This window comes from Pleurodeles waltl, chromosome 6 (assembly GCF_031143425.1).
Source record: "Pleurodeles waltl isolate 20211129_DDA chromosome 6, aPleWal1.hap1.20221129, whole genome shotgun sequence".
NCBI lineage: Eukaryota > Metazoa > Chordata > Amphibia > Caudata > Salamandridae > Pleurodeles > Pleurodeles waltl.
Genome location: NC_090445.1, coordinates 330,439,508 through 330,451,671, shown reverse-complemented (window position 1 = coordinate 330,451,671; position 12,164 = coordinate 330,439,508). Strand labels below are relative to the sequence as shown.

Genomic DNA, 12,164 nt, shown 5'->3' with positions numbered 1-12,164 from the left:
AGTCTCAGTTTGGGGTCGCTAAACCCACCTAATGTGCCCATTTTTAGGTTGAGCGTGCAAGCGTTTTGACCTGTTGTAAGTACGAGCTAACTTCTTTTTCTCTTTGTGTCTCTCCTTCGGGCTCATGCTAATGGAGCCATGGAGCTTTGAATCGGCTCGCTCGTCAACTGTTTTACTTTTCAATTTAAGTGGGAAGAAAAGTACAGTTAGGAATTTACAGCACTAACAGCTCTAACTCAGCAATTGCGAGACCCACTGCATTACAAATGCTTGTTCTACCTGCTGTAACTTTGTAGCCTCCAATATCCCAAATTATATATGTAGAGTGGACTCTAAAATCTTTACCTGCAGTTATGTCTGCTTTTACCTTCATCCTTAACACCGTTTTTTTATATGGCACTATCACTAGTGGGTAGAAAAAAGGAATCATCAAACTCCTTTTGAAGAAGTCAGACTTGGACCACAAGGCAGAAGCTTTCATCTTTCTTTTGCCAGTGGTCACCAAAATTGATGAGAAGTTATGGCTCACCAGCTTCCCAAGCATCTTGAAGAGCACCAGATGCTAGCTGGAAGAGTTTGAGGCCTAGTTTAGGCACCATGATTGCCCATATGGCTGCAGTGAATGAAGTCAGACAAGATTACAATGATGGAATTTACCCCTGCTGTTGCAGTTCTATCCAGTTACAGCAAAATGACGATCTTGAAGAAAAACCTTCTTTCTGTTCTGTGTTACTTGAAAACTTGTGTTGTGACTTCTACTATGATCTCTAGAATAAACTATGACGATGCTTGCTGCACTGGCCTTTCTGAGTCCAATATTTACAAGCTTCTATGTGTTTAGACTTGGCAGCACGACTTGTCATGAATTTCAGTAAATTTCCCAAGTTCTCTGAGGCTTGCTGCAAGTTGCATTGGTTGCCAGCTTCTTGAAGGATCCATTACATGGTGTGCTGCATTGTCCACAGAAACTACTATGAACCAGGCACCATGCTGCTTATGTTTTCAAAAACTTGAGGAGAAGTGAATGGTTGTGGCTCTTTCCCTTTGGTAATCATGAATTGTTACTCAAGGGATAGTTCTGGTGCCTGATCAATGAGCAGAAAGAGATATATCTCAGCTCTGTAAAGCCTGAATGGATAATTTATCTAACAAAAAGCATATCTCTGCCACCTAAAGCAAATGTTTTTAAGATCAGTTTCTAAAGAGTGCACTGTAAGACAAGTATAGAATTAGGTTTAATGTATGCTTTGTGTAGCTTTTCTCAAAGATGGGGTTTATGCAAGGGTACAACTGCACTCCCCTCGAGTAGGCATTGCACCATTGTGTCCTCCCTCTTCAAACTAGTGAAGATTTGCAGCAAAATGTAATGAAAAAAACCTTATTCAGCTGTCAAAAGAAGCTTGGGTTTGTCAAGAGCAGCACAGCTCAGCTAGCGTGTACAATAGCTTACCCATGTAAATGCTTTGTGCACTACTTAGTGCACTTCTTGTTCCTATGTTACGATGACTAACCGGTAACCAAATTGTCTGCCTGGTGTCTCTCTTGTATCCCTCTCTAGGCTGTCCCTTTATCCATAAGCACATCAGGCTAGTTGTTAGAATTAGCATAGATGTAATGGTTATTGCTTTGACTGCCCCAGTCTGGTTGCTGACTGCAGAGATTGCTGCGTGACATGAACTAGGCTGTTGAAGTAATTGACTTAAGACAGGCGAACAAGGTTATGATGAACAGAGTCAACCTGATCTCAGCTGTGGTGTGCTGAGCAGTAGAAGGTGCCAAGGGCAGGGGTCACCCCAGGACTTTTGAAGGTGAAAGGAAGTAGATGTTATATGTGAAGGCAATTACCTATTTTAAAGAACTGATTGACAGCACCCCCAGGAGGTGATGGGATTTTTATGGCTAGGTTAGAGTGGTTTAGGCAGATGCCTTAGTACACTACACTCGACCCTCCTCGCTGGTTTATGGGCCCTGAAAATATTTCTACAGGATATATAAAAAAAAAAAGTAGTCAAGGAGATGAGGGAATTTGAATATTTCAGCCCTCAGGCCACGCACTCTGCGTCCACCATATCTACGTCACCAAATTTAATGGTTTGAAACCATTATGTGTAGCCTGTCAATTCTATCACAAGGTTGGAAGCGTACTTGTTGCCTCACAACAATTAACCGTTGAAGAAACTGCGCAACATAGACCACAAGCCATCTTATGAAGAGTAAATAGCACGAAGAATGACTTTCCAAGCAAGAGCACGTGAGATTTTGTTGCGTTTCTAGTAACACCATTTGTGATAAAACTATCTTCTGGCATCTACTGGATGCTGGGGAGTTAAGTGGTCCAGGAAGATTAGAAGTAGGAAATGGCATAGCTAGAGTCCCTCCCATACACAGAGATCACTAAAGTGGAAACTCCCCCCCTTGGCAAACCCCCCTCCCCCCCGCAGGAGGTGCTCTGGAGGATACAAGTCACAGAACTGAGCAGCAAGGATATCATGTTGGCCGCAGAGTAGGAAGCAGTATTTCATTAGCTGAGAACAATTCTATAGTGTCAATTCGCATCTTAAATTAGAGTGCCCAGCCACAGCAACACAGCCTCAACCGTAGTCAGAAACCAGTCTGAGCATTTCGGAAAAACAACTGATACTGTTAGGAAGTATTGTCCCATAGCATTTCTAAATACCAAGCCTTCTGAAGGATAATAATGCAGAAAGCATGGTGTTGACCTTACTTGTGAAAGGACTATCACATAGTGGGAAACATCTGTGAAGGTTCCAGTGATTGGTAGCCCAACTGGCATCTATTCATATACCATGCAGACGGATGCCACTAATACTGGTCCCAAACTAAACATCCTGATGGCGCGGGCTAAGGGAGTTGTTTCTATTACACTCGACTTTATCATGAGAAGGGAAGTCCATTCTTTATTGTTCAATCCAACAACTACATTTCACACTTCTAGACAAACTGCCAAACATGAGAAAGGCATCTCTCTGCCTTACAAAAGATCACTGACTTCTGGAAGGTGGCCAGTTCATAGACCACTTCACCAGTAAGACAGGGATACTGACCCCCAGATTGTTCAACTTGGGTCTAAATTCCACCAATCAGGAAGTAATGATTTTAAACAACAAAGCACCCTGTCCTGACAAATTCACGGTGGTATGGATAAATACACACTTCTACGTGTTTGGAGGGACTTTAAATTTTGGTTGCAGTTATAACAAGCATTGGCAAAGCCGACAGCTCTGGCCTTTGGGGCGTTGTGGAGTGGCCAATGGTTTTTGCATTCACAGTGCTGAACAGCATTTTTGATGCTGCACAGCACTGGTAAAAAGCAGAATGCTTTTTGACGATGCTGTGCAGAATTAGCCCAAACAAAACAAAAAAAATTGTGATGCAACTGGTGCCTGTATCATTCAGTAGGCGCATGCAAGTGCCTAATGAATGGTTGAGTGGCCATCTGATTTATTTATCTTTTTTATTTACTGATCCAAGATGAAGGAGACTACTTGGTGCTTAAGTAAAAAAAAAAACGTTTCACGAAAGTACATTTCTGCAGCCAGGCCCAGCAGAAAATGGAACCTTCAAGGAATGCAAACACATGTTAGAATAAAACATTAAAAGGATTGTGAGGGGGTGGGCAAGCAATGGAGGTGCAGGTGGGGGAAAACTGATTTGATGTGGAGATTCAACAAAAATAAAGCTGGGTGGGGTATGAAGGGATAAAGGAGGGGAAATGCAGCACATGAGGGAGAAGGAGACATTGAGCAGGGGATGGGGGGTGGATTTTCCAGACGAGAAGCACACAAAAGAGAGGAAGGGGATAGCACATGAGGGACAGAGGAACACTAAGTGTGGAAAAATCAAATGAGGGAGAGAGCTGAAAAACACATGCACTCTCAAGGGAGTGCTTAACAAAACATGGTGTTTGCTTTTCAGGGGAAAGTTACAAGTTAGCCAATCAAAAGTAGGGTAAAGAGGCTGTGCTCCAGGGTTGGAGACATGCAAGAAGAGGAAGGCAAGCCACTGAATAAAAGCAGGAAAATGAGTGACAAAAAAAAGCTAACCAATGGTAAGGAATGTGAATGCTTTAAGCCCACTAAGTTTCAGCTGTGGTCCTAAAGAGAGTTTCGCTAACAGACTGGTAAAGACTGCCTAGTTAGCGTGACCTGAAGAAAAAAAAATGCAAATACTCCAATTCACTTTCTTAGGCCCTTGGAAAAGCTGGGCAGGATAAAAAGCAAAAATCACATTTCACTCTTCAACAGGTTTCTGGTAGGATACTTGCTTTAAATTGTGATCTGGAGGATCAGAGGTCCAGGGGACCATGGTGGTTCACCAAGCAGAAACTGTATCCACAGACTTATGTGGTACATACGTTTCACAACCAATAGGGGGCAGTTACTATCAGCAAATCATTCTAGTCTGAAACATTTGTATGCACTTTGAAGGAAAACCAGCCATGAAAGAGTAAGAAGTGATTCTTTGAGGAGTCCTCGAGCCTGCAAAGTGGACTGTGAGTGCAATTCAATCAATCAATCATACATTTTTAGAACACACTACTCACCAGCAGGGTCTCAAGGCGCTGAGGGGTGTGTCCTCAAAGATCAGTTGAAGAGCCAGGTCTTGAGGTCCTTCTTGAACTGAGGTAGCAACACTATTGCGTCACTAGTATTAATTGCTCCCATTTAGTCAACTCAAATAGGAGCCAATGAGAACACTTCTTAAAATACAAAGTTTAAGGCTTGAAAACCAAACTGTTTTGGCTCCTCCCCTTACCCAAAAAGGGTATTTAAATCTTCCTAACTTAAAGCCAAACTGTGCAGCCCCAATAATCCTTAAAGCGACATCTGCAAACGGGTGGCTCCTGTCTGGCACAGGAGTTGTGAAGTCCCCGTAGTAGGCTCCGCCTACAGATGACAATAAAAATAAACAGACCTTAAATATAGTCCTATTAATTCAGTCTATACCCATTTGATTATTTATGCACCTTTCTTTGGTTTGAATAACCAAGAGTGTTCAGCTAGAGCCCACTAGTTTCACAAATGATTCTGTAATTTAAGATTCTGAGCTTTTGATTTCACTACTGTTGGGTCATTTTGCTCATGCCTGTACTAAGCTATCCTTTTTCGATGTCTAAGAAGGACGAAACGCTTACTTTAGCTTACTTCAGGTTGGCTTGGTTTTATTAATCTAGAAGTTGTAATACTTAATGGTGGCTGCGTACCTCAATGTTGAGGCTCTACATGTGTAGTACTTTAATAATCTATGGGCCAGATGTAACAAAAAAGGCATTTGCAATTCGGAAATAGCGATTTTTAAGAAATCGATATTTCTGATTCGCAAAATGCAGTGTATCATATTTGCGATTCGGTCATAGCGATTTCTTAAAAATCGCAAATGCTATTACCGAATTCCAAATTGCGATACAGACCCCATTCGCACCTATGGGCCTGTAGGCCGTATTTGCGATTTTTTTGCATTTCCCAAATTGCGAATTCCTAACTGGAATTCGCTATTTAGGAAATGCAAAACCCCAGGGTGCTGGGGGCCTAAGGCCCCCTCTGCTGCACCCAAAAAAAATATTTCAGGACATGTAAGGCGCACACATGCCAAAGGGGCATGTGTGCGTTACATGTCAATTTTAAAAATGCGTTTTTAAAATTTGCACATGGTTACCACCAAGTTCAACCCAATACCACCAAGTTTAACCCAATGCCCAATTCGCATTAAGGAATTGCTAGTTACATGTGGTTTAGAAATCGCAAATAAGATTTCTTTATTTGCGATTTCTTATTTAGAGAATCGCAAATTGCGATTCTCTAAACAGGCTTACAAATTTAAGGAATCGCTATTTTAGCGATTCCTTAAATTTGCGTTGCAAATGCCTTTCATAAATACTGAAAGGCATTTTTGCATTCGCAAATGGGCATTCACACCGTTTGCGAATGGAAAAAGGCTTGATACACCTGGCCCTATATTTTTAAACATTTTGCAAGGGGGTCTAGGTGGGCTGTCACAGTTCTTTTGGAATGAGCTCTACCCAAGAGGGGAGTCTCCCAGAATTCCAAGGGTGTACTTTTCTGTTGTGTATATTTTCTACAATCTAGTCAAGGCAACCAACATTTGAAAGGTCTAAACCTAAGGGCATCTAGGCACATATGCAGCCTAGAAGACAGCTGACCATAGCCACTTCTAAACTCCGAAAACAAACACTTTAATCGACATTTAAGTTGAGAAAGGAAGGCTGAACCTCACAGGTCTAGCAGAATATCGTTCCACCTCTTTCCTCCTATCGCTCGCATTACCTTATTCTTCATCACACGATGTTTAATCCTGCGCTCTTCCTTTCACCCTTTTCCTGTAGCGCAGGGTACGTTTGTGGAAATCCGAATTCAGTGTTCACGGGGCCTGCACAACAATAGGAGTGGCTTTGGAAATTAAAGTTACCACTTGAAATGTTTTGCCACCAGGAGCAAAAGGAGTCTCTGTACAGTAGACCCAATCTGATCAAAGCAGATAATCCCTGCTGCCACTCCCAGGGTCTAATTTTGAATTTTCTGGAGGTGGCCCAAGATCTTCTTTGAGGAGCACCCAAAGGGAAAAGTAGTAGCATAGGTGACTAATTAAAAGATTGTGGTCCGCAGTATACAAGACAGTGGAAAGGCCAAGTGACTAAAGTGTTACCAGTTCCTCATCCACTGGCTGGTGCACTTCCTCAGATATCAATTCCAAACTACGGTGCGGTCGAAAATCTACCACAACACCCAGAAAATGGTTAACCTCCAATTGCATCGGCCTCATGATCGCCTCCTCTCACATGTATAGGCAGAGCCAATAGTTCTCATCTTTTTAATGTGAATGACAAATTATTTGCCTTAGCATTATTTTCCTATAATGTTTTGTTTAAAAAATTCAAAATGCTGGAGGAAAAGCAAACCCATATCTTATGGTATCTCAAAACTAAATATTGAATTCAATGTTTTCAAGCGTTATAAACAGCATGGTTTACTTTTCAAATACTTTTCACTTGGGAAAATCTGAACAGAATTTAGAAAGAATAAGGAAATGTCAAAAAAACGGCAAACATCTGTGAAGGCCTAACATACTTTCCATGGGATTCAGCCATTTGCTGCTCTGAAGTAGCCCAGGAAAAATAGTTATGGTCCTTGAAGTGAAGTGTCATGCTAAGTATACCTTCTGCCTCTGACTCCAGCGAGTTAGTGCAGCAGATGGCTCGGCCCCCAGGGCATAAAAGACTTTATGTGCAGAAGCGTGTGCTTTCATGCAACATTCAGCATGCAGCAGTTAAAACTAAACCAACACTAAAGTCTGCTCCTAGGCCATGGTCCAGCAAAAGTGTCACTGTTGCTGTGCTTTTTGCAGGCAGGCTGTGAGGGATAATAAGCAACACAGGATGGGAAGGAATGGGTACTTGAGGGGTGAAGCGGCACACAAGGAAGATAGAAAACATATGCACTCTCATGGAATGCTGAATGAAAAGAAAAAAGTTTTTCCTAAATGTGATTGTTGGAACAAAACAAGTCTGTCAACTAAAATGATTGCAAAGCGACTATGCTCCAGGGGAGGGTCAAACACAAGAAGAGGAAGGTAAGTTACTGTATAAGAAGCAAGCAAATGAGATGGACAATAAAGCCAAAAAAATGGTAAGCAGGGGGAAGGCTCACATAACTTGTGTTGTCTGGTAGGTTCAACCTAAACATGAAACACAAGAAGAGTCCTAGCAACAAGCTTATAGCTGACTGAATCAGATGGGCTTGACTATCAATAACTATTCAACTAAAGAGCCAAGGGAGCCATTTCAATGTATTACTTTAACAAGGCACTGTACCGGATAGAGTCTCCACAACAACACATCACACCCAAGAGGTCCCACAACAATACACTGTACAAAAGAAAGCCAGCCACAACACCATCAACAAAGCACTGCCCCAGGAATACCCCAAATCAAAGCACTCCACCAGCGAGGATTTAAAACAAAGCAATGCCTCAAAAAGGTCAAGTATTCCAAGAGAGGACCCAGAGAAAGACACTGACCCTAAGAGAGAACTCACAACAAGGTAAAGCAAAAAAAGGGAAGGGGTATACACAAGCACTAGACCAGAAAGAAAAGCAACAAAGCACACTACCCAGAAAGCACTGATAATTATTCACTGCTCAAGATAGAACAATCAACAAAGCATTGACTCCAGAAAGGACCATCAATAAAGTACTGCACCAACAAGAATCCATAAAGAGCTGCCAGGAAGGGACTATGACAAAAGTGCTACCCTCAAAGTGGTCCAACAACAGAGAACCAGAGGGAGGATTACAACAAACTACAGCTCCAGAGTACTGCTCGATAGAGACATTTTAAGCAAAAGTTGCTTACCAGTAACAATAGTTTTGGGGTGGAGACAATTTTAGTTGCACACGCTGTGTATTCTTTCCGACATCTAGTGGCTGGGCTCAGAGAGGTACCCAAGGGGAACAGGGTCAAGACTGATTTGCTTATGGCTGGGTCCAAACTGGTGTGGTGTGGTGGGCAAACAAAATGATGGATTAAACCCTGATCTTTGTGAGTAAGGGTGAATGTTTGCATGGTTCAGCATTACGTCCATCATCTGTTCTATTTGCTTTTGTCGCCCAAAGTGGGAAGGGTATGCCCAGACGTGGGTCTGTGCTCACCACTCCACAGGATTCAAGCTAGCCTGGCTGATGAGGGAAAATACCCCGAAACCGGTCCAAGGATGCTCCATTCCAGTTCAGGGAGGACCTGGCCTGGCAGTTCCGGCTGGACTGTTCCCATGGGGAACAACAGGGTCAAGACTGATTTGCATTTGTCTGGGTCCAAACTGGGGTGGCATAGTGGGCAAATAAGACAATGAATTAAACCCAGGTCTGGGGGTGAATGTTTGCATTGTTCAGCATTCCGTCCATTATCTGTTCTTTTTTAGAATTAACCAATACCAGAAAAAACAAAGTTGAATGTGGAGCAGAGACAATGCTAAGAGTTGCATGGACGGCATCACAGACACTACCCTGTTGATGCCCACTTAGATTAGAAAGCTTTTTTCAAAGATGGCAGGAGAATGCACTGCATCCAAGCTGCAAAAAATAACAAATACACAACTACTCATAATGATACAGCATCCATAACACTGCCAAAGAGACACAACCATAAGCACTGCCTCAGAGAGAGGACCAACAACAAAGCTTTGGGCTACATGAGTGTGAAGTGTCCTGTTAACAGTGGAGGCCTTGCAATTTATTTTATTGTTTTCACAAGTATCCACCAGGAAGGCGGTATGTGTGTGCACATCAGTACATATACCAGTGTCAACGTACTCACCCTGTTGAGGATACAAATAACTCACCTCCTCAAGGTCAGGCTCACAGCTGGCCACGTTTCGAGGCACTTTATAGATCTCGTCTTGCATGGATGAGACACCTGCAGGGAGAGGTGGCGAGAGGCACAGTCTTGCTCCTGGGGGAACAACATATACCTGTGAAACAAAAGAAGGGTCTTGAAATGTGATCTGCCCAAGAGAGGCACTGGAAGCTACGGGTATTTGAGGGGTGAAGTTGCACACAAGGGCCAGTGGTCTCTTTGCTCCCTACTCCTGAGCATCAGTTGCAGGCAGGAAGAACAAAGACACCTCCACAAAGGGATTCTACCCATTACACACCCGTAGCAGAGAGAAACACAGCATGAGTTAGGGCCAGGGAGAAAAGAAACTGTTCAAGGGACAAAGCAGGAGACAGGCTCAGGGAGCAACAACAAAAACAAAAAAAAAAAAGGGAGACCCGTACAAGCGTACAAGGCGACCTGACATTAGGCAAAGGTCAAAAGCAGATATGTTCTTTTCTGAAGAGACAACAGGAGGAAGGAGATTTAAGTGAAGAACCCTCATCAGCACACAAGCTCAAGGCCCAACCTCCACAACACATAAGGGAGACCTACGGAGCAAAGAAAGACTTCTCCAAAGAGACGTGGCACAGTGCAGCGGTAGGAATTATATATATGTTCTTCATGAAAGCACAGCAGGCTGAAGAGCAGAGAGTGAAGACACCCCTCCAGGACACAAAAGGCTGCATCAAGGTAGGAGGGTAGACATCCTTTTCAGGACTCAAAGCATGGCAAGTCGGGTTGCGGGGTGACTACCTGACACCAGTACACAGTGGGTATAACAAAGAAAGACTGGTCAGACCCAGAAGCAGAGAGTGGAGAAAGAGACACCTCCAAGAAGAGAGTGCAAAAGCAAGGACCAACAACCTTTCTAGAATATACAGAATACAGACTGAATATCCCCCCTTTACAGGGAGAGACCAGGGAAGACAACTCAAGATTAGCAAAAACAACCCTACAAAGACACCAAATAACAGTTCATGCCAAGAGAGGGTTGCAGAGCAGAAAGAGTCCTCAGCGGAGGGCCAGCAGAAGTGATCCCGAAAGAGTGAAAGAATTGCTTCCTTCCCTACACATCAGAGTATTCAGAGAATAGAAGACCTGATGGATCTCAAAGCAAGTGTTCTGGCTGTGATGCAAACAGAAAAGCATGTCATACTGCCATGTCCACCACTCTCACATCTCACCTCGCTTTCCTCCTCTGAAGGCACCTGCGTCTTGCCCCGAGGTGTCCGCATTATGTCGGGTACGAGGTAATCATTGTCCTGGGCTTTAGCAGGAGACCCTCCATGGAGCAGGGGCTTGGGGCAGGAGCGGGCCAGGGGAACCTGGTACACGTCTTGTGGTTCCATGGACCTTGGTGGACCCCGGCAGGGTGCTTCGCATCTTGGAGGAACTTGGTAGACCCCCCAGCTCTCCTTTCCTGGTGTTTGATGGCCATTATTTTCCCGGTTGGGACGCAGAGGAGGAGGCGGTGAGCATGGCTGACCCTGTGGCAGTTGGTCCCGCCGGGGCCCAAGCTGATAGTTGACACCGGCCTCCAGCAGCCTGACACGATTGCCTGGCACAATGCCCTGACGGCCGTGCAGGGAGCAGAGCCACCAACCCTGCAGGCCTGCTGTGTCAGGCTCCAGCACAACCATGATGTCCCCCTTACGGAAGGACAGCTCGTCCACGGTTTCAGCCACATTGTCATACAAGGCCTTCGCCAGCAGGGTCTGTGGGCAAAAAGAACGCAAGAGTTACAAATAGGTCATTAGTAACAACATCCTGCCAACATAATCCGAGCAATGTTCAACCAATGTACATTAGTGATGCCGGGACACATCTTTGCCAGCGCCTCAATGCCTGAAGATAGGAGGAAATTAATTTTTCAACAGACTGCAAAAGTGCACAACCCACATTAGGTCTCAAGTTTCACCCACAGCACTTCTTTCTAAAAGACAAAATGTCTGCAGTTGACCGCCTGCTACTTACTCAACATTGCACATTAAATATCCCTTGAGGTGCGGGCAGCCAGCCCTCCATGCTTCCCTAAGCCTTTGGAGAAGTGCTACTCTAGGAGTTGGGGGTTTCGTAAAACACATTCTGCAGGAGGCAGGGGCACACAAAACACACAGGAAAGGAGCAACAGCAGAAAGTACTGATGCACAACGGGAGCTAATTACTTCTCAGAATATGCAGGGGTGCAAAAGTGTCCTACTCGCTCCTGGCAGTCAAGGGACCGAGCAGCAAAGGGTGATGTAGGGGCATGATTAACACGTGATGAATATTACCTCCTGTACACAGCTGTAAATATTACCTAATCGGCTGGGTGGAAGGCTACGTCCACCCACGGGGGTGTGGACAAGTGCCCAGCTGGGTGCACATACTTCGCTAGATCAGATGTGAACAAACAGAAGTGAGTTTGTGACTGAGGCTATATGGTAGAGTCGTCTGTCCCAAATTTCCCTTTTAATCAAGAATAGACCAGCTTTTTAAAGTTGTGACTTAGTTAATATTAGGGAATAACTACTGCACTGGCACTACAATTAGAGTTGGACTCCGGTCAGAAGTGACATGTTGTGCCTCTCAAAGTAATGATCAGTACCTGATGGACAGACAGTCATCCAGAAATACAAATCTGGATGAAGGACAGCTGGCTTCAGCTAAATAATCCCAGGCCATCATCCTGGGGGCAACAACAATTAAGGCAGAACATGGCACCATACAAGTGTAGTGGAGGAAAAACCGACAGGCGTAACTGTTTAAGAGCCAT

The 12,164-nt window shown here is 44.1% G+C and overlaps 1 protein-coding gene across 2 annotated transcripts in view; it reads right to left on the bottom strand.

The window, feature by feature from the left end:
• The window catches only part of EFS (embryonal Fyn-associated substrate), a 76,465-nt gene that overhangs the window by 37,593 nt on the left and 26,708 nt on the right, over positions 1 to 12,164 (bottom strand). For both annotated transcript variants that reach the window (XM_069238186.1, XM_069238187.1), the window contains exons 2-3: positions 10,594 to 11,124; positions 9,375 to 9,503 (exon numbers count right to left, since the gene is read on the bottom strand). In XM_069238186.1, coding sequence (XP_069094287.1) covers positions 9,375 to 9,503; positions 10,594 to 11,124 — 660 coding nt within the window. The remainder of the gene's footprint in view (positions 1 to 9,374; positions 9,504 to 10,593; positions 11,125 to 12,164) is intronic.